The 23,313-nt window shown below is 38.1% G+C and overlaps 2 protein-coding genes across 2 annotated transcripts; one reads left to right on the top strand and one right to left on the bottom strand.

Annotated features, from left to right (window-relative positions):
- Positions 1–1,450: 1,450 nt before the first annotated feature.
- Positions 1,451–2,839, bottom strand: LOC101852259 (phospholysine phosphohistidine inorganic pyrophosphate phosphatase). The gene has a single exon (XM_005104991.3). The coding sequence runs from the start codon at positions 2,682–2,684 to the stop codon at positions 1,875–1,877; it is 810 nt and encodes a 269-aa protein (XP_005105048.1). The 5' UTR covers positions 2,685–2,839; the 3' UTR covers positions 1,451–1,874.
- A 257-nt stretch (positions 2,840–3,096) lies between these two features.
- On the top strand, positions 3,097–21,740 carry LOC101852495 (calcium channel flower homolog). Its single transcript, XM_005104992.3, has 5 exons — positions 3,097–3,415; positions 8,683–8,755; positions 9,453–9,578; positions 10,436–10,543; positions 14,025–21,740. The coding sequence occupies exons 1-5, from the start codon at positions 3,271–3,273 to the stop codon at positions 14,131–14,133; spliced, it is 561 nt and encodes a 186-aa protein (XP_005105049.1). The 5' UTR covers positions 3,097–3,270; the 3' UTR covers positions 14,134–21,740.
- Positions 21,741–23,313: the final 1,573 nt, after the last annotated feature.

Genomic DNA, 23,313 nt, shown 5'->3' on the forward strand with positions numbered 1-23,313 from the left:
CAAACATACCTAAAATTCTAAGCCTAATTTTGTCTCCTATGAAAAAGCTACTGTACCCCAACATTAACTAGTTACAAAAAACTATGTCGAAAAAGGGAAAACAAATTCAAATTTAACACTGGTACTTTCTTGAATAAAAAAAAAAATACTAACAGTACAGCTACCAACAGATTGAGATTCATGATGTAGTAGGCATATAAAGAAAACAAGGTAAAAAAAAGTCTTCTATTGTACATGTGTACCATGTGTACTAGTTTTTCCTCCATAACAGGCTATCACACAAAATTTCAACTTGTCAGTAGATGTTGCCCTCTGAACTTTTAAGACATTCTGTCTCTGTCATTTATAAAGCACACAATGAATGAGCATAGAGCATAAAAAACGAATGCCACAAAAATGAAACCCGAAAACCTGCCGATACAGAATATCATCAATCATAACAACAGAATCAGATCAAAGCAACATGGAAAAATGACATTCGCTTCCAAACTTCCTATAATTATTATTTTATTTTAAGAAGTCAACACACAGCACAGAGTTTTTAGATTTTTAACACTTAGAGGTGCAAAACTGTAATCGCCATGAGACTGAGACAGCTTTAGATGTGATGACATAACATTTATAATCCTGTCATGCAACCAGATCTATCTCTGCACTTTCACATAATAAGGAAGGAGTTACACAGTCTAGGGGACCTTGTCACGGTAAGTGCGCCGCCGGCCCTCTGCGGAACTCCTTAAAAGAGAAGCAAAATAAAAATTTGTAACAATTCTCTTCACGATGGATATTCCCATAGCACAATCTTTTACAGGGCTGAAATTAGAATGTACACCTTATGTGTAAAGAAATCAGTAGATTCTAAAAATATATTGAGGCAAAGTCTATTCTGTCCCAGTTCACTTTTTAAAAAAAAAGGTTTCTCTTGCAAATTGTTCATTCATTATATTCAAGTGCATTCACATCAAATCTAGGCACGATTTTGGAAACGGTTTTCAAAGAAAAGTGTAAGATACAAGCATGGATAATTCAAAGCTGACAGGGATTAACAAATGTGAGGCAGCGTGGTGGAATCAGGCTCTCGTCAAAATAATCAAAGTGAAGAAAGCAACAGTTTTCTCCTTGCTTAGCAATTTTAAACAAATTTTTGTTTTTTGACTGAACACTTTTTATGTCTATTTACAAACACATTCCTTTGGGGATTTCACAGAAAACGTTGATTAAAGGCACAAAAATATAAATTTACAGTTTCTATGGACTCTCCAGCTTTGGATTTTACCAAAGCTTTGGCGGCCATTTTCTCGCTAATTTTACCTCTTAAACCAGGTTACCCCCACCCCCTTCAATCCAAAATATCTCCACTTCTATTGAAGATGGATGGGCAATTGTTTTATTAAAAGCAAGACAAATGAACCCGCTTTAAGATAATACCACTCAATATGCCCAAAACTTGACGAGAGCCTGATTCCACCACGCTGCCTCACAAATGTGTCTGACACATTTTATTTAAAATTTAAAATGCACAAATTTTTTAATCAGTTGGGGAAAATGCCAACTAGAAATCTAGTACGAGAGCTCTTCTTCTATCCCCATGATTTCCAGTTTTCTCCTAGTACATGATGTTATCTCTGTGCCTGACTGTATTAGCTTCTTTTAAAAGCTTTAAAAAACTCTTTACCTTTGGATAGAAGGCATTCCCAATTTCTACACAAAAAAACTATTAGATAAAGATTTTCAGATTCTCATCATTGCTTAAAAAAAAACCCAAGCAAATTGGCATTGATAAATATTGACCAAAATGGATGGCTGACTGCACACAATTAGAGAAAAAGAGGTCACAATAACAGCTGGAAGGAAAGAGTTAAAATTAATTAAATTTAGGCCATGTTTGCTAATAAATTGTCTACAAACTGGGCAAGATTATCCACGATCGCATCAGGTTTTACATTTGGATGATTTTCATCTCTTGGTCGAAACTTGCCTGTACGGACCAAAACTCCCGCCATTCCACATGCTTGAGCACCCCCCACATCACTGACAATGTCATCCCCAACCATTACAGTTTCTGAAGCTGTAGCCCCCATATCTTGCAACACAGCACCAAAAAAGGTTGGGGAAGGCTTCCCAACAATCTCAGCCGTAACACCAGTGGCATACTCCAAAGCAGCCGTATACGATCCGACATCTAAAACAAGGTTTCCTTTTTCCTGGTAGTACTTGCCTTTTCCCAATGAGAACAAAATTGGCTTTTCTAGTTGCATCAAACACTGGAAGGCTTTGTTGAGATTTTCATAGGAAAACTGCTCAGTGGCATCGCCCAAGACAACACAGTTGGGATTTGAGCAGTCCACTCCTTCAAAGTCTTGAAGAGAATCCGGGTGAACAAGCAAATGAGGTCTCAGTTTCCTGTCACTAAGCACTTTACAAACGGCTGGAATAGGTGGGAAAACTTTGATTTCATCTATGACGAATCCCATGTTCTTCAGTTGCTGTACCAACGTATGACGAGTCATAACTGTTTCGTTTGTGCAAAAGCGGACTTGAAACCCATTCTTGTACAACCGTTTGATGGCATCTATTGAGCCCGATATAGCATGCCCACCTCCTGGACCACTTTCTTTTAGAACCCCTGTTATATCCAAAACAACGTACTTGATATTTCGTCCGGCAAAAGTGGAAGAAGGCATTGTTGAGAGTGGGAGATGCTGTAGAGTCTACACTCGAGTTCACCGTTCACCAGGTAGAACAGTAGAACTTCGTCCTTGTTCCCACACAGTTATAAATTAATGCGAAAGGAACTCGAGATGGACAAAAATTATTTTTTGACTGTTAATGACTGCTAAATACATGATTTCGTCAGGTGACGAAACTGAAGTGCCTTATTGTACAGTCCAAATATAAGTAACAGCTGGCTATAAGTTACATAGAAAAAAAAATTCATTATTATTTTCATTGAGCTATCAACATTTATGGAGCTAATACAACGATATTCAAAGTTTTGAAGATTGAAGCATAATATAACACAATCTCCCTTGTTCTTTAGATTATTGTTATAACAACTTGATGTGGAATAACCACTCTTGTAGGCCTATTACTTGTAATGATCCTGGCAACCGCTATGTGTCATAAACACCTTAAACATAGCCACGTCTGTTGCTTCATCACTATTGACATTCATGATCAGATTTGGATGACAGAAAATGATTTATTGAATGCTGTTTTCATTGAATCAGGAAACAGATTTAACTCAGAAAGTGAAGCTCTCGATTTCAGATGGGGCAGGCTCCTAGCAATCAGGTGCCTCCTGCGGTGGGAGGCCAGCAAGAAGGCCGCCCTGGTGGTGATACAAAAAATGATGATGGAGTCACTTGGTGGTGTAAACTTCTCGCAAAAGTTATTTGCGTTGTTTCAGGAATAGGTGAGTTTAGGAAATCTAGTGTGTATTAGCTAATGTTTTTTATACTGATATAAATATTGTTAGGATCCGTTATTTTTTACTGGCCTTGTTGAAAGTTATAAAAGTTAAGGCCACCTCTATTCTCACCCGGAGTGAGAATAGACAATAGTGGGCGCTTTTTCGGTAGATTCTAGTTCCCACCCCGCAATTTTATTCACGGGTTTGGGCCACAAGAGTAGGGGGTTTCTTGCCCCCCTGACCTAATAAAAATAGGAAGGGGGGTTTCAGGGGGGCATGCCCCCCTGAATTTTACCATAATTTAATGTTTTGCAGTTGTTAGATTTGATATCTTAGCTCAGCGCGAATCAAACGTATAGATCTAGATCTAGATGTAGGTCAGGCTCAAATAAGGGGGGTGGGAACTACCGAAAAAGCACCGAATAGTGCAGGCGAGTCTTGTGGCTATTCTCACCCGGTGCGCGTTCACCAAATTTTGCGCTCACCCTAAACCACAGAATTCTACACTGATAACAGAAAAATTGTAGAATTCTGTGCCGTGAACAAACGTTCCATTACAACTGTAGCCTACTAAAAGCGTACAATTTTGTCTGTGGGCAGTGGAGAGAGAGAGAGAAAGAGAGAGAGGAGTAGCGCGAGAATTTCCGGGCAAAACAAAATGGCGACCCGCGTAGTTCGGCTCGATTCGAAAAGTTAAATAGCCGTAGCATCTTTGTAGACAACCAAATTAATTTGCTTTTGTGTTTTAACATCATTTTTTAACTTTGTTTTGGTCAATTTGATCGTCCACACCGATAGACAGTATTCAGAAAGAGACAGAGAGAGAGAGAAGAGGGGAGGAGTTGATCTTGCGAGAACTTCCGGGCGGGTGAGAATAGCCACTTTCAAAAGTTAAAGTTGTCTTATAATTTTGGAAGCGGAGTGTCTTCGTACACGGTAACCGGGCACCTAGCCTCAGTGTCTACGTAGGCCTACTCGGTAACTGGCAACCGGGCACGTAGTCTCAGTGTCATGTACACGATAACCGGGCATGTAGCCTCAATATCTACGCACAGCAACCGGGCACATAGTCTCAGTGTTACGTACATGGTAACCGGGCAGTTCAGAACTAACTCCAAGTTCAGTTTTGTCATCCGGTGTTGCCTTCATCCCCTCCCCTCCCCCGACTGTACCTTTTAAAAAAATCGGAAGGACTTGCGTAACGAGCGACCACCCAATCAAACACAATAAAGAAGAGGCCTAGACCTAACCCCACCCCTAACCCTAACCCTAACCCTAACCCTAACCCTAACCCTACCCCTACCCTTACCCCTACCCCTACCCCTACCCCTACCCCAACCCCTACCCCAAGCCCTCAATTCTGCTCTGCCTCATAGTGGTCGCTAGTTACGGAAGTCCTCACAAAAAAATCAATAATCCCCCCATTCCGGAGCCCTATACTTCGCAGCGCACAGACTTTGAATTAGACCTGCATGTTTGCCGACAATCGTCTGAAATCTGACAATCGCGACCCGACCCGCGAACCACCGATGCTATCGCTAGGCCCGCCTGTATCAGTCAATGTGCGTAGTGCGAGGCCTGGCCGACTGCCAGCGACCCCTTTTTTCTCCCGTCGGCTTCATCGGTCGGCACTTTCGTTTTCGTGCCGACCGCCGACGCGCGCACCGCCGACTGCTGACGTCGGCGTTTCCGACATAATTGTCGGAACCAAAGTAGAAATGCGAATATGAAAAAGGACGACAACGTAAATTATCTACTTTCGGTTTCGTGCTCGAGCGGCCATTTTGAATTTCGTTTGTTGACTAATTCAATTGTTCAGATCGTGTGGATTCATTCAAGTCCGACTCTCTTGTTCTAATAGAATCTAAATCTAGATCTAGATTTATATAGATCATTATAGACCTCAATGGAGGATTCATATTCCAATTCTATTGTGTCAAACCCTATCATAGGTTGTGCTGTAATATTAATATTGGTAAAAATAAGCATTACATCAGGTGCGTGAATTATTTATTAATTTAGATCTAGATCTAGAATCTAGACTCAGCTGAGTCCCTCTGTTCGGAATCGGATGCGGATTTCTAGTTAAACACCTATTCCTATTCACTTGTTCTACAAGATCTGGATCTAGATCTAGATTTATTTAGATTACTAGATTCTAGATCTATATATGGAGGATTCATATTCCAATTCTATTGTGTTATTGTATCAAACCCTATAGCAATGTAGATGTAAGCCATATAGATCTAGATACTAGATCTAGATCTAGATCTATATATATGCTCCTTGTTTGTTTTGGAGTGTGGTTTTTTTATAAAAATTTTTTTTAATCATTTAGGACTTGTTTTGGCCTTTTTACATGAGGCCCGTTGCAGGTTCTTTTTGGGGGTAGGGTTAGGGTTAGGTCTCTTTTTTATTGTGTTTGTTGGGGTGGTCGCTCGTTACTCGGATGTCCTTCCTTATGACACCCACAAAGGCTTGGGGGGGGGGGGGGGGGGTTGCGCAAAATTTTAAGACAATCTGGTTTAGGCTCACATGCAGGTCTATTTGAATGAATTTTGGTGACCCTAACCGGTACCCACTGTAATGTGATGCACATGCACAGGTTCACTAACCGTTCACAATGGCGAGCCCGACAAGATGCTTGTATGGCTTTTTTTTTTCAGCAAGTAGCAGCATAGGACAAATATTTATTTATTTTCATTCTGGCTAGCGTGTAGGTAGATACTCAGACTAGGTGAGCAATTGCCAAAACTTGAGACTCTCTTTGAGACTCAGTGGTGCAAAAAAAATTTTCTTACCAATTTTACTCCCTTTTTTGTCAGTCACAGATTGACATTCAGAGCTCATATTCCTAGAGTATCAGAGCAAGGAGAGGTACCATTTTGGAGATATGGGTCTATTGGTTTGGCAACCACTGTATTTCTTGTATGTAACAGTGATGACAAAAACAGATCAGCAAGGCAAATTATGGACTTTAAATTCCATTTGTTTAGTAAACAAAGACTTTGTACACTATGAACTCCATTCATAATGGTAATATAAATGACAAGCTTTGTAACAATGACGCAGTGCTCAGAACATGTCATCATTGTTATAGAAAGGACACACATTGAACATTGGACATCACAATAGTGAAAGGCTGTACAAATACAGTTATCAAAGCCTCAGTACCAGAAAAACACATTGTAAAACAATTTTTAAACTAATATGAGGCAAAAGCACAAAATCAATGGAGCTGACTTGTACGTATAACAGTGACTTGTGCATGGTATATAACAATGATGACACAATGTACAGGAAAAGACAAAGTCATGCCTCCAGAGAGAAATGCGCACTCTAAGAATAAAAAAAGAAACCAGGAGAGGTTTCTTTTGCTTTGAAACAGATATCAGGTCATATCAAAGACAGTGGACGATCACAATTATGTTGCTAATTATGACAAACAGTACTCGTACATAACAGTGATGACAAAACATACTGGGAAAAGGTAAAATCATGCCTACAAAGAACAAACTGGCACTATGAGATCCACAGATCAATAAAGGCGTATTTTGCTTTTAAATTAATCTTGCATGTATGAAATATATGTTGAAAACTTATTGATATTAGCAATTATGACAAATATTACTTGTACATAACAATGATGACACAATGACACAATGTATTGGAAAAAGGCGTATCATACCAACATAGAACAAATGTGTATTTTTGAGTTAGACAGATAAACAAGGATATGTTTGTTTATTTGTTTGAGTAAAGAGAGCACACATGATTAAAAAAATGTTTGCTTTTAGGACAATGTAATTTCTAGTATGTCAGTCAGTCTTGTACGGCTGCATGACGACACCCCAAACGTCATCACTAAGCACGAAAGCTAAATCTATAACCACAGAAATGACCCATCTCTCGAAGTTTGTTCATACATCACACTCTTGTTCCAGGAATCCAATGTAAACACCGCAATTTCACTAAAATATTCAATAGGGTAGCCTAAAAACACTCAAAACAGTCCAGTATGTCACATTCAACGTAAGATTCTTGTGTGTCACCGGACACTGACGGCAATGAATACTTTTGTTTTTCTCTTTCACCCGTTGCTTCCGCTGTTCTGTTTATGTTGGTGCAAAATCAAAAGCCTGATCTCTGATCAGTTCCTAGTTGTGCGAAAAAATCAAAGTGAAACTGTGACTAGTTTTTGAATTATCAATTAGAATTAAATTTTCGGTAGAACATATTTTGTGAATGGTTATGCTGACGAAAAACATCTGTAACTTGAAACAGCTGTGAATAAAAAAAGCTTTTTTTGTCAGCTTACGGCAGAGTAATGTTTTCCAGCATTACATTCACTCATTCTGCTAATTAAGGATGGGAAATAAGAATAGCGTCATCTAGATTCAGGTCTCTTCATCTTGCAACCAAAATCATCACAGCTGCTTCTACCCCATGGTTCTTAGTTCACTCTGCAAGCTGGATGAATTCAGAATTTACTCACTAAAGGCAAGCAGTGTTAATGACGCAAGTACCTATTCAGGCTGCAAATGGGGATATGGGACCATAACTGGCTTATCATTATGGGCTGCAAGGGGGGACGAGGGGATGGGACAGGCTACGAGCAAGGATTTTAGGCACTATGAGCGAGCAAGTGATTTGTATACCTGAGTATGAGGGGGATTTCTTTCTTTCTCATGTAAAAATGGCTTCGCGATGCAAACAATGTTGTGGGTGTAAGTGGCTTGCTGATTTGACATAGTGACTGAGGCTTGTATCTTGAACTTGGGCCTTGCAAGTATGTGCGGATTTGCTTCTAGAAAATAGCTCTACCCAATGACCAGTATCTCTCCCGTTACTTTATCTTTTTGTTCGTTCAACTGTTGTTTATTTTAAAAATACTGTAGTGGGGTGTAGCTAAAATTTCATAGGCTTTTTACTCTCATTGAAATCTGCACACAACAACTTATTACACTTGTCAATTTTTAAAAGTTTTTTAAAATCAAGGCAGATCTTGAACTAGAAGTAGTCAATAGATCTATTTGCCACTCACTGACCACCAAGTGTTGTGATAAGATAATTTTGTTCTGCATATTTCTATTAAAACATGTCTTGTTATGTTTGATAATTGAACGGAGCTGATTTATTATCAATGATTAATTTTATTAGAAGTTTTCTTTCCTTTTGGTTATATTATCTTGTTGTTTGTCAAATTGACTAAATAGTGCCCAACACTCGAACAGGAACCTTACGAAAACTCAACATCTTTCCATTCACAGCTGCAATGTTCTTGGGCTTGTGGGCCTGTTTCACTATATCACCGACTTGCTTAGTGGCTGGAATATTTCTCATGTAAGTTTTGTGTCTTGTTGATGTGCACCAGCATTTAACCCCTTTGTGAAGCCAGGTCAATTTGTGCTTGACAAATCTCAGTTTTGGATCCGCAGGGAAGAAGAATAGCTCTAAATTTAGTGGTCGATTCTCTATAATTAGATCTAGTTTGTTAAAGTACAACGAACTGTCTAAAAGCAAAAGATTTCCTCGTACGGAAAAGAGTATTGCAGAAATGAATCTTCAATTAGTTTGACAAAACATGTTTTATTATAAGAAACAGCATGCTGAATATGATAAACAGTGTTACAACAGCATCTTGCCTCCTTCACAACATAAGTAAAAATGACGAACATCACTTGTCATATAGCTCATGATGGGGTAATTCCAGTTCTTTCAGTCATCTTGCTTGTATTCCTCTCTACATAATATGAATTTTTGAGGGCTTTTGTATTCTCTTTGATTAAGATGTGTGCTTGTAATTTTTTTCTTTCTTGTTTGACATCATATGTTCAGTCCTTCTTACCTTGAGATCGGAGATGTGAAAAACCTGAGAGTTTATTCCCAATCATGGCTAATGAAAAGGCAGGCGAATCAGTCATTTTGAGATAAGACTAGAGACAAGCTACTTCTTGCCTCGTTACTCAAAAGTCCTTTCTCCCACACAAATTAGGTGCTTCTGATTTTTCTTTCTCTGAATTTTCTTTTTCTTTTGCAGGATGTTTGGCTTTGCCATCATAGTTCTTGAAGCACCCTGTTGTTGCCAGTTCCTGGACTTTATACAACCCATCACGCGTTTTAGCGAGAGGAGAAGCTACTGGCAGAAGGCTGGTGCATACGCCATGTACGATTATGATATCTATTTGATGTTATTGCTACATATCTGAAATGATTCTTGCTTGAATTGGATGGACGTACTTTGAAAAGAATATAATGCATTATCAAAAGATTTATATTAGACTGAGGATTCTGTTTAGTCAAGGTGTGCCATTAGCTCAGTTGGTATTTTACTTGGCCATGACTGCAGATAATGGTGTTTTGAATGCCTAATGTGGAATTTTAAACTTCTTTTGTTTGGGGGGGGGGGGGTTCTGGTTTCAAGGCTCCCTGCCTACTTCCTGTGGTCTTATTGAAAATAGATTTTTAGTAACGTTACAGTTTTAGACCCACACCATACCAATCTGTGTGAATTCTTGGGTTCAGGTTACATTTTGTGAGTAAGCTCTCATGCTACCTGGCATGGCTCTTTTTTGGATGGACTTTTACAATGGGAAAATAAATTCTATATTGTTTAACTCACTTGAGCCTGAGCTATTTTGCACCCAACAAGCGTTGCAGCCTGATACTTTGGGGGTATATTGAAGTGTTTACCACAAACAGACTGTGAAAGCTATTATAATTTTTAAAAATGCAGCAAGAGAAAGAAAGAATTTCTCTCAAAGAAATAGAAAATTGCATCTAATTTGTCCAAATAGTTTTTATTTTTATCGATTTCATGTAAATACACGGGATTAGGCCACCGGGCCAGCTGGGCGTCCCATAAACGCACGGGAATAGGCTCAAATGTGTTAAAAGTTTTGTTGTTGTAGTATTGCACATAAGAGCAGAATGGTAGAATTTCCTTCCTGTCTAGTTTGTTTGATCTCTGAATATTATCAGTGCCCACTTTCAATTTTAATGACAGTACACTTTCCATTTCAGTCCACCTTTCGTGCCATTTCTGCTGTGCCATTCCCTAACCGTCATCTTTGGATGCGCTTTACTCTTGACTTCTGGTGTTGTATATGGATTGCTTGCCCTTGGGAAAAAGTAAGTGAGAGGCGGATGAAAGGAAAGGTAGAGTAACTTGACCACTTGCGGCCACGAGCGAACATTCCCCCCTAGCTAGCACTGCTTCTGCACTAAGAGATTCCCAACTTGATTTTCGAGGAGAAAAAAGCCGCAGGAAGGGCCCTGACCTGGCCGCGAATTTAAAGACTTCAAGTATAGAGTGCAGTGAGTGTTTTCTGCACAACTTCGGTGTACCACTTGGCGGCCGGCAGCCCTGGGTGCGGCCGACAACGAGCTAATGATGCGGCCACCTGACTTAAGTGCGGCCGAATCCATGCCCGTTATGTGGCCAGGCCTTAAACAAGCTCTAAACACTTGAAAACATGACAAACAAGGAAGGGAATCAATAACAAACGCATAAGGTGCAATTTGAAATATGGTACCCCTACATTCAACTTTAATGAGATTCAACAGACTCTTGATCAGAGCATGCAAACGAAATGGAAATCAGTGACACGGAATGCAAATGGGAACGTTCAAAATTAAAGAATGGTACATACAACTTAAATGAGATTCAATCTACTTTTGATCAGAGCATGCAAACAAAATGGAAATCAATGACAGCGTAGATCTATGCAAAAAAGTGCAAGGATGGTAGATCTAGATCTAGATTACGTCTACTCTTGATAAGAGCAGAACGGACAAGTCTCACGTCTCTGGCCTCAAGGTACGATCTCCACCGTCATGCTGACCAAGTGAATCCCCACTCTCCTCATTCACAGTGTCTGGCCTTCCTTCCGCTTCAGCCAATGCTGCCATTTCGTTTCCAGTTCCGACCATGTTGCAGTCCTCCACTTCTTCATTCATCTCATGCATAACATATTATTCTCTTTCTACTCCAAGTCCAACGACTGGTCTTGTGTTTCCATCTCTGTCACTCTCAAGCATATCTTCTCTTTCTGTTTCTTCTGCTTCAACCACTTGTCTTTTGTTTCCTATGCCTTCATTGTCAGCAGCAACACTTTCTATTTCTCTCCGTCTGTGGTCCATCTCTTGATCCTTCATCAAATTCAAGCGTTTCATTGTCCATGTGTCGTCTCTGTGGAGTTTCATGTCCTTCCACAACCCCCACTTCGGCAAACATGGATTCCTCAGTCGATCATTCTTCTTCCATGAAATCTTCCAACTGCAGGTCATCTTCATCACACAGTATCATTTCACTTTCATTGATACCTACACTTGTGTCATAGTCTGAATCGCTCAACCTCTTCTTGGATTTGTTTCCTTTCACTTTGGACTTTTTTTCTTTTGCTTCTTCTTATTCTCCGTCCCCTTCTCCTTGGCTAGTCTCCTCTCTTCTCGCATCTTCTTTCTATTTTCTTTCTCCACTTTGCTTGTTTAGCTCCTCTCGCTGTTTTTCTCTTTCCTTTCCCATCTTCCATTTCTCCTCTTCCATTTTGGCTCTACTCTGTCCACTTTTCTCATTTCCATCTCTGCTTTTCTTTTGATCTTTCTCTCCTTGTTGATTAAAGAAAAGAGTCAATGAATTCTTGTCCACTGATGAGCGATGGAAGGTTTTCCAGGGATGTCTTTCTCTTGCCGCCATTATTCCTGCGTTGCAAAGTAGGAAGAACAAAGGAATCTTTCGGTCTCAGATTGACTTGGCATCTCCCCATCCCTTCACTGACTGCTTGTTGCACATTGTCTAAAGCTTCTTTTGTCCCCTTCGGTTTCCCACTCATTTTGAGACCTGGGAAAACATATTATTTGGATAGATTAGTGTTCACTTCATGCCATACTTGAGTTTTTGTTTGAGTTGGCCTTAACGTCTCTAATTAAAACCAGTAGGTCATTTAGGCAAATTAACGTCATAGCACTCGTCCCATAATGCCGACGCCAGGTGGGACAGCTTCTAGATCTAGATTACCAGTTTTTTTAGTCTTAGGTATGACCTGGTCGGGAATTGAACCCACGATCTTCCATTTCCGAGGAGGACGCCATACCACTAGGCGACTGAGATCGGTGCCATGCTCGAATATATCGTATTGTTTCGTTAACAGTAGACCTAGATCTAACTTTATTAAGTGGACAAAAAGCTTTGCAAACAGCCTACCTCTATCAAGAACAAGGTCTAGATTCTATCTCAAGACCTTAGCCTTCATTTGACCAGGGCTTTCTATCATTTTGGACCTCTACTGTAAAGCCCGTCCTCGGTGCGGCCGATTAGACCGCATGTGGGCTCACATGAAAAATTACCCTGCCCTGGCTGCGGCCATCGACGTTTCTCCGAAAGTTTACGTTTGAGCGATTTTTATACAATGTTAGGCTTAAAAACATGCATTTTAAAACACAGAAACCACATTTAGATGACAAAATAATAATATTTAGGTTGTAGTAAGAGCTAATGAAAAACTCACCTGAAATTTCACAAAGGGATGTTTTCTGGGTTGAAAAGTTCAAACTCGCATCATGTGTGTCGGAACAGCGGGAAAGTCCGGAAATGAAAGTGAACGAATTGGCAGACCCAAGAGAAGCTGCAGTGGTATATTCAAAGCCTTACAGCAGCTGGAATGTGAATTGTGAGAACTGGCCGCACACCAGCAGTGGCCGCGAGGGGGTCAAGCTAACTCTATCAGGAATGAACTCTGAATTTGGACATCTTTTCATTTGACTTTTTTATTTAATAATGTTAACTTGAAAAATTAAGTTGGAAAAACTTGGAAAAAGAGTATTTCAACCCCATTATAGCTGTCAATGAATATTGTAAACTGCTTTTTGGATCTTTGGTAGAATGATGCTTTTGATATATTTATAAGTTTTTTTTATGTCTGAAGACCACCTTGGAAAGAACATAAAAAATACATTGTTTTGATGGTTTCTCTATTTCCCCTCAATTCATCTGTGGCAAACTTCACTAGATGTTTCCAACTGTATAAAGTGGAAAAAATTTCTTTCTGTGTAAAGCTATATTTATTGTTCATGTCAACATCCCTTTCTCATAGGGTGCTTTTGATAGGATGTAGTTTTTTCCTTTTTGTCTCATCCTTCTAACTTTCATTTTGCCCGATTACCACCACACATACAAATAGAGATACTTAATAACCGAGATGTTTTCTTGACCAGGACAAATTAACTTCTGTTTCACACGACACAAACACATGACACACATACACGATGCACTCGCAGACACACACAGACACATGCAGACACACACGCAGGCACAAACACACACACACACACACACACACACACACACACACACACACACACACACACACACACATACACATACACCTGTATAATATGCACTTACTTGTTGTAATATATGGGAAGATGCCCAAGTTGATTCCACTTTTCATTCTTTTTTCCTTCTACTCATTTTCTCAACGCTCTAAAATTCATGAAAGAAATGCACTCCCTTCACTAAACCACCCCCACTCCTCCACTACAATAAACTAACAAAACAACAAATGAACCAAAAAGCTAAGCATAATTCAAACTATATTGTATTGCTCATTAGGGCTGACCGAGACACAATGATGACAAGAGCGAGAGGGGAAGATGTGGAGATGAAGGAAACTCTGATCACCAGCGAAGTGGTACCTGTGTCAATCCCAGAGGACCCTTGATGTGTCTTTAGCCCCATCACCTCCTAACTCGGTGTATTGTGATCTGAATTGTGAAAGCTGTTTCATCTTAAGTTATCATCCATTTAGCCTTCCATAAAAAGTTTGCTGTACCCAGCACAATGACAGTTTTATTGATGAAGGAGACATGACCTCTGTAACATTCTGTTGTTTCCCTTTGTAATTTTTTTTTTCTGATTGTGTTGAGAGTGTGAACTGTCTCTGGAACTTTCTCACCCTCTTTTTACATCATCAGTACAAAGTTACAATGTCATGTTTCTAGAGAATTTGGTTTATTCTGATTATGACATGTCTTTCAAGTTCTTTTTGGCACATTGTCCTCCCGGAGACTTTCTAGTTGAGTGATTTTTCTAGGGCTCTGCATTTTCAAACCTTACCATTCGTGGACTACTGATACATCTCAACAATTTTTAAGTACTGTTTTGATATTCAAGGCATGTTTTGTTAAAAAATCTTTGAGCTAACTTGTCTGTCATTAGATGCTGCTGTGGATGCTTTCAATACCTTGTGGGAAGGATTTGCACTCAAATTTTTTACTTATAATTTGTATAGGTCTAGTCTTAGAATTTTACTGGATAGCTTTCATTTTTTTGTTGTATTTTAAAGAATCCAATATCATCACACTGACTGGAAGTGTGAAGCCATTTTTTTTCATTTTGATATTTTGCAAACTGAATATTCAGTTGGGTTGTGATTACTTCTTGCTCTCTTATTTCCCTAACATTGTGTAAGCAAACTTCATATTTGACCTAATGTTATTGTTGTTGGACCAATAGAGAGAGGAGTAGTGAAGAACTAGTATTGGCTGTGAAATGACAGTTGTTCTTTGAAAGAAGTACTGCGCAAAAATCTGTTTGTCATATAAGTATCAGATTTGCTTGTCTTAAAATGTTATAAAGCAATAGTAGAAAACAATTCATGTACATATATGCTGTCGTCATATTTGTCTTTGCTACTGGGTAAAAATAGTACTGGCCTTTTTGCACCCATTCTCACTTCATACCTCAACATTTCTGTTATCATTTTATTGTGATTCACTGTGCTGTGATTGTGGCCCCCATTTTTCATCTAGCTGCCCCCACATTTTCCCCTACTTCTTAATTCTAATTTGATTTAGTTGTAATTGTACCAGTATTGCCTCCTAATTTCCAGTGATGGCTGAGCATAAACTTTTTGTATGTAAAAGTCTCTCAGCATAACCAGGAAACAGGTGATACAACAAACAAGAGAAAGACGTTTGCATCTCCCCTCCATACATGAAGATAACAGAGGCTGGAAAAGTCAAAGTAAAATATTCAATGTCTATTGGGATTTTTTTCGTAAACATCATCGTGTGCCGCTTTATCTTGAGTAAAGGCATGCACATAAATAGTCTGGATATTTTAAAGATTTTTCACACAATTTAGATCCCTGCACAGACTTCAAAAAGGTTTTCTTAACTGATTCCATCCATGAGTTTTTCAGGCTCTGTACGGAATTATTTTTCCCCGTTCAGTTTTAGACCTGGGGTGCATCGGTTTATTGCATTACTGTGAAGCTTTAAGCTACTCTAATATGTATTGTCATATGCCAAACTGATGGGAATCAAAAAAGGAATCTGTTTTTATCAATAACAATGACCTATATTATGTTTGTGTTGTATTTTCCTTCAGACAAACTACGAGTGAGGAATAAAAATTGCACAACCCCTCTTTGAAAATTTCGACTTACTGCATTTTCTCAGCTCTACAAGTCCTAATAGTCCATAGGAATCAACACAAAATATTAATGATATCACCCAAGCACACATTTATGCAAGATTTTCACAAATTTAGTTGAACATCTTTCACTGAAGGGCCTTTTTATTATACCAGGTTCAGTGTTGTTTACTCTTACATAGCGAGAACAAAACAACGATTTTTGCTAGAATTTCGCTGAGTTTCGATCGATTTTGGCTCTCAGAGATTGAGGGCAGGCTTGTTTACAGTTCTACTTCCTTTCAACAACTTGAAAAGTAGGAACTATGTTAAAAAGTGCACATTTGTTTCGGATTTCGCTCGGATTTCATTGAGCCGCTAACAGCGGTCGAATGGCGGCAGAGGAAAAACTCAGAGCCGTGAATGGATGGAATCAGTTAAAGGATTATACTCTCCCATGTTTCATCCATGATTCTTTCTCCAAGAATTCTGTTCACAATCTTTTTAATGCAGTATACTGATGGCTCGAGTTAGCGTAAATGAAAATTTAAATTGTATTTTTCTACTTTGGTGTTTTGTTCAAGGATACCAGGTTATCTTTTACTGAGAGAAAATGAGGAGTCATATGAATGGTACAATAAGGTCTAGAAGCTAGAAGTTTTTGTTTGCAGCCTATCAGTGCGACAGAATTGAAGGATCATTATTGCAGCTTGTGGTTTTTCAATGTATACTACATTTTAATTTACAATTTTAATACTACTTGGTGCTCATGATTGTTTATTTGAAGTGATAGTATGATCATATGCACTTTCTTCATCACCAGAAGTGTTCATCATCCACACAGCATTGGCTCAGAAATCATCTGTACTTTGATGATCTTGGTTTCATGATATTGTGCATTTAAAGATTTGTATTCTGACATGAAGGAATAATTTTTGTCATATAGGCTATATCTATTTTTTTTTTCTTTCTTCCTATTGTGATGTTATGCTTTTGAATATTTATTTATTGTGGGTTTGTTTTTGTTTTTTTATCATGGTTCACTTACCTTCTTCTTGTGAATCATTTTGTCTTTTCAAATAGAAGCTCTGAATGGATAGAACAGTTTTGTCTCAAGGGGTTGTTTCTTTCCTAAATATCTGATATAAACATGTTTTCTGAATTTAAATTCTAATATATAAACATGAAGTAAATATGTTTGCTGAATTTAAATTCTGATATAAACATGATATAATCATGTTTTCTGAATTTGTTCAATTGCTACATCACCTATGTTACAATAGTGTGCTTTGTTTCAGCGCGAAAGACAAAACTGCTCTAATTTTTGCCTCTCCTTATTCCATCAACCAAATTTTCTGTCATGTTTATTCGAAGTTGTTTTCTATTAATTCATCTAATAGAGGGGCTTGCTGATAATTCTCCCAACACAATCCAGGCCTCCTAGACTTGAATTTTTCAAAGCCTAAGTTGGTTGGAGGGATTTTAAAGTTTTTAGCACTAACCTGTTTGGATATTAATTAGGAGTTCACTATGTACTTGAATTTGTTTCAAAAGAAAGGAGCTATGTAAAATAGAACTGTCACTTCAGTAAAAATCATTCGTTATCTGTTTTAAAAATTAGTGATCTCATATCTTCTCACTTGTGACATTTCTGGTTTCATTTATTTATTAAATGTATTTTTTTTCTGTCAAATTATTTTGCAAATGACTATTTCTGCACCAGATAGTAGACAAGCTCTCTGTGATTTTAAAGAAGTCTCTCCACACATTCCTATATATTTAAGATAAGAGAAGATAAGATAACAGAGACATTGCTTGACTTAAGACATACAGGTCGTTGTTGATTGTGGAAATTTGCTTGTCAGATGCAGATGTTATATTTTTGTAGTTCTGCTCAGAATTATTAGAATTGGGTTGGATTGCCTTTGTTTTGATTTTAGGATGCATCATTAGTTCAGCTGCTTCTTTGGACAAATTTTTTTATTTTTACTACACACCTTTGTAGTATTGTTTCTGGACTTGTGAGAGCTCTATTGCTTTCTACTGTCACATGTTTTCAGTTACCAAAGTTGATCCTCCCACTCTCTCCTGTATTTGGTCTTGCTAGTTTGTGATGTTCACTGAGATCCTGGCTGTATGAAACAATGTGACCAATCAAATTATTTATAAATCTACACTTTTCACTTGAAATTTTTTTTTTTTTTGTGTGCACCTCTCCTCCTTGACAGACTTAAGCTTAGATCCACCCTTTCATTTTGTTTTAATTGGCGCGCATAGATGCACATTGAAATGCAGATTCATCATGCTGTATTATATATTTGTGATGTTAATTAATTAGTGCTGTTATGATTCAGATAAAATGAAAGAACATATATGTATGTATGTATAGTATAAGGTTTTATGGCGCTCGCAACTGCTAAGGTCATATGAGCGCGCAAGAACATATATATGCCTAAACTAGTAGGCTTACTATAACTATGTCTAACAAAGTGATGGTGACAATTTGTAGTGTATGTGTAAATAACGTATTGTGTCTGTGTATTGTGAGCATTTTTGCCTTGATCCGAGTTTGAGTTTAGACATACTCGAGGATGGTACTTGTTTTTTTTTCTCTTCATTTTCATTTTCCTAAAGAGAGATTTAGAGACCTCGCACTTTGCTTTTATCGTGCACATTCATGGTCAATACCATGGCTTTTTGAAGTGCTGTTGTTAGTTAGTGCTTCGTTCTTATTCATGCTGAAATCTTTCATGTCTTGAATAAGAATGAGTGATTACTTACTGCTTTAGTGACATGCTCTGTTCAAGTATTTGGCATCTCTGGGTTTGTTTTTTAAAACCCCTTTCTGAGATTTCTTTTAAACAATAGTTTATTATGTCTCATAAAAAAATTATCCTCTTTTTGTCATCCATTCGAGTTTGAGCATCATGAGCAAAAAGTGCGGCTTTGCATGTACAAAAAGAAACATAAATGTGGACATACTTCTGTCAGTGCGTACTTTTGTGTATAGAGCATTATGTGATGTGTCACCAAAGGAGACAATTTACTGGTTTTTTAGTGATTAGTACCACATTCTATAAATCTGACGAATGTCAGTCATACACTATTATCATTGGTAATTATGCCCATACATTCATGTTGTATCTATTTTCATATTCATTTTTTAAGCTGATTGATTAACCTTACACTACTGGTCTACTTTTATCCTTCACCTCCCTCTGGCCCAGGTAATATTGGAGGCCTTAACTCCTTGGGCCCAACCACTTCCACTACTGACAGAGTGTGCAATTTTTTGCAACATTTGTAAATCTCTATTCGGCTTTTATTTGAAGTTTTAGAAGTTAACATATGTAGAAAATTTTACAAAGTCAATTAGATATTATGGTAATAAAGACAATTTTTCAGTCAATTGGATATATTATGGTAAAAAAAAACCCAGCTGGGTTTTGAGGTGGTGTGTGAGGGTACTGGGGTTGTAAGGGTCAAGTAAATTTTTTTTGGTAAAAGATTATAGTACTGGTATGGGTTTTTTTTATTATTGCCTTTTCAAGGGTAAATGGTACACTAGATAATATGTATGTATATTTATATTTTGATTTTATTATGTGAAGGTACAGAGATAGCAAAGTAGATTGTTGGAGTATACCATTTACAGATCATACTTCTTTTCTTTCCCTCAATCCCTTCTGTTCTTCTATCTAGCTTTTTCCCTGCACTAAATCACATAGTCGTGATTGCATTGTCGTGCTTCTCTTCACTCGAACTAAGTGGTGGGGCAGACTGTTCAGTAGCGTGAATTTTAGCTCAGTTATGTCTGAGAAGTTGTTGTCTGAAACCACTTGCACACCTTATTAAAAAAATTTATCTATCAACTTTACCAGGTTCCAGCAATATTAGAAACTCAATGGTATAAACTGGTCTTTTTTCATTTCAAAGTACTTTTGAAGCTAAAATTTTTATGTAAAGAGATCTTTCCATTTTGGAGGTTTTTTTTTTGTTGTCTTTGCTTCATTTTTCTCTTGATGGCTTTTTAGTGATAGCCGGAGGTCCTGTTTCAAACATACTGGTCGAAGTTTTCAAAGCATGTTTTTATTTACTGTAATTTTTAGAATAACAATTTTTCCAAAATGTTCACATTTTTATAAAGGTAGCCTACTCAAAGAAGTAAAAATAGTTAAATACATTTGTATTTTTAAAACTCACTGTACTATATTATATGCTTGTGTGTGACTTGATTTTCCAATGTCTAATACATGTGTATGTTGCAGCTAAAGAGGATCAACGTGTTAGACATTTGGATCCAAGACTGAGGTCACATACTGCATAAAACACATTTATTAATTTGTTGTGTTAGACATGTTACAGGTTTTCCTCTTCTGTTAAAGTTAACTGTTTTATTTTGTTTTTTAAATTAATGTGTCACGATGTGGTGGAATCTGGTGCTCGTCAATTTTTGGGCATTTGGAATTATTGGTATCATTTAAAAAAATTCTCATTCGTATTGCTTTTGGTGAAAAAAAAATTACCTACTTATCATGAATTTAAGTTGAGATATTTGTGATTGAAGAGATGGGGGTTACCTGGTGTCAGAAGTAAACTTAACGAGAAAATGGTTGCCAAAGTTTGACAAAATCCAAAGCTTGAGTGTCTGTGGAAACTGCAATTTTCATTATTTTTTGCCTTTGTTCAAGGTTTTTCTGTAAAAACCCATTGAGAATGTGTGTTTTAAATGAACGTAAAAGGTATTGAGTAAAAAAAAAAAAAAAAAATAAGAAGAAAAAAAAGCCCAATGGCCAGAAAAATGTCAGTTTCTTTGATTTCATGATTTTGACGAGTGCCTGATTTCACCACAGTGCCTCACAAATGTGTTTCAGTTCCATGACAAACTCCACCCAACTTACATCTTTAGTTTAGTATTTAGTTTGTCTCAATTAATTGCTGTGTTAAACAATGCAGTAAAGGGCCTTCATTCTTTAAATTTGTAAATCAAAAACGTATGCTATCAATTTTCTGGGAATAATTCTGCTACACTGGTGCAATAATATAATTGAAGTACAGAGTCTTTCGTATTCGTAAATGATGTAAAAGTAAAAATGGGACATATGCAAAGATTGCCTGTGCAGAAATTTGGCTTGTAAATGTGAACACATGAACTTCTACAAAATACAGTAAAGTGTATACAATTCAGAACACAAAGTATAACCTAAATTTTTAAAATCTAGTGGTAACATGTCTTGCTGAAGGACACCGACATTATCATTAATGAAACATGGTCACACTGTCATTGCATGACTCAGTTCACGAGTTGGTGCACACTGAACAAATTTGATTACTGGAGCCAGGTGATTTTTTGTTTGTTTCAGACATGAAATAGTAAAGTCCCAAGTAGGCCTACATGATCATTTATTCAGATCGGGGTAAAAGTAAATTTTAACCTCTCGTTCGTAAAGTAAGTGAAAAAAAGCGTCTTTTTGGTGTGACGTTGGGGTAGCCCAAATGTGGCCCCTCTCAGAGTGGAGAACCAGGATGTATGTAGTAGGTCAAGTGAGTTCGGAGGGCTCAAGTTTATTTTTATGTGATAGGCGCTTTACAGGCCTGCACGTGTAGTTGTAACACAGGGGAAGGTTGCTACAGCTGGCTGCACATCTGTTAAATTCATTGATTTGAATGAAATCAAATGAAAAAGTATTTTTTAAAGTATGTTTTTGACTCGAACATTGTCCAGTCAATTCGGGAAATACTGACCTAGCCTAGACAATGATAATGAGTTCTTGTGGATATTTTATATAGATCTAATATATAATTAGATTTACATTTTGCAACATTCTAGCATATTATATTTGCATGCAGACTGAGTGGGATCAATGTATCATGTGCAATAATAAAATACAACAAGTTTGTTAAGCCTGAGAATTCCATTTTAAGTTTCATTTTTCATGTGAGCAAGTCAGTTTTATTTTGTGTAGCAAAAAAATCTGTCAATGCTGTTTGTATCCATTGTCAGTGAAATTGTTTCTTCTTTATAAATGAGTGTGTTTGTGTGTATGCGTCTGCTTTCAATTTCAAAGTTCAACTCCGTTCATGGATGGTTGGCGGGTGCTTTGGTGTGGTTTGCTCCTTTTTTCCTATCAAACGTCTATCGTCCTTATCTCTCCTCCTTCTCTTTTGTGTATGTTACTGTCCTGTGACACATCTATTCTTCGGCACTTATATGACCTTATTGTGTCGCAAGTGCCGTGAAACACTTACCAAAAGTAAAAACTAAAAACTCAGTTCTGATGCCTTGGATTTCTGCTGTGCAGAAGAATGTCATCATGAAGTGGTTGGAAAAAGCGAGACACTCGTTTCAATAACGGTCAGTTAGTACTCAACAAAAGGCTAGCGAGACAGGCTGACGAACAGGTGTTTGAAGGCTCAACTGGTAAGAAGAAGAATTACAATTTGTATTGTTTTTCTGTCTCCTCCTTCTTTTTCTTTTTCTACTTCCTCCTCCTCCTCCTCCTCCTCCTCCATCTCCTCCTGCTCCCCCTCCTGCTCCTCCTCCTTCTCCTCCTCCTCCTCCTCCTCCTCCCCCTCCTTAACTTGTGTACTGGAATTTTTTTACTATGTAAACAAATTCCTTTAACTTTAACAGCAACATCTTTCCCTGACTGCAAAATTCGTTGTTGTCTGAGAAAACCAGTTTTTGGCGATTTAAAAACAGTATAATTGAAGCAGACTTTGTGCTGTTGAGGCTAGAGAGGTAAACAGAGTAAGCCTGATTCCGCGTTTGAACTGCTCTGTTGACATCCACCTCTTGGCGCTCATATGACCTTATGCAGTTGCGAGTACCGTAAAACCTTGCTAAAACAAACAGTACACCGAGGATGTTCACTGTTAAAAACAATCAGGGAACGTCAAATGCAGTTTTTGGGATACCTGAATAAACGTAAAGATCTTGAACATCTAGCTCTCACCAGCAAAATTGAAGTCAAACAAGGCAGGGGTGTAAGCCCACAGCAAACTTCTCGGGGTATCTGAACAAATGGGTTATGGGGAAATATCAGGGAAATGTAGCTTTTTTTAAGAGCATCCGAGCAAAGGAATGAATGGAGAACCACAATCGCCGATGTTTGACCACACCTGTGTACAAGTACAAGAGCCCAGTTCACACCCTCTATATGACTAGCATTTCAGTGTGTGAAAATTTTCCCTTTGGGGGGGGGGGGGGGGGAGGGGGTGATCTCGGTCACTATGATTTTCAAGGACTTTAGATACCCCCCCCCCCTCCTCCAGAAACTTCAGTTATAGTTATAGCACAGTACAGCAACGCCCCCATAACAGTGTTAGCGGACACCACTGTACTGCGTGGGTGGTTGGCGGGTTCTGTGGCGTGGTTTGCCCTATACGTTCTTACTAACCGTTCTCTGACCGTCTAGGGTTTGCCCCTTCTTTCCAATTGACATCGTGAAGCGTGCGCTCGATCCAGCGGGCCTGCATTGCATCC

The sequence above is a fragment of the Aplysia californica genome, unplaced genomic scaffold (genome assembly GCF_000002075.1).
Source record: "Aplysia californica isolate F4 #8 unplaced genomic scaffold, AplCal3.0 scaffold00445, whole genome shotgun sequence".
In the NCBI taxonomy this organism is placed as follows: domain Eukaryota; kingdom Metazoa; phylum Mollusca; class Gastropoda; order Aplysiida; family Aplysiidae; genus Aplysia; species Aplysia californica.

Bases quoted from the DNA above. Each gene is read 5' to 3' on its own strand.
- LOC101852259 (XM_005104991.3), bottom strand. From the start codon at position 2,684: ATGCCTTCTTCCACTTTTGCCGGACGAAATATCAAGTACGTTGTTTTG.
- LOC101852495 (XM_005104992.3), top strand. From the start codon at position 3,271: ATGGGGCAGGCTCCTAGCAATCAGGTGCCTCCTGCGGTGGGAGGCCAG. The intron at 3,416-8,682 runs GTGAGTTTAGGA...TTCCATTCACAG, and splicing joins TTGCGTTGTTTCAGGAATAG to CTGCAATGTTCTTGGGCTTG. The intron at 10,544-14,024 runs GTAAGTGAGAGG...ATTGCTCATTAG, and splicing joins TTGCTTGCCCTTGGGAAAAA to GGCTGACCGAGACACAATGA.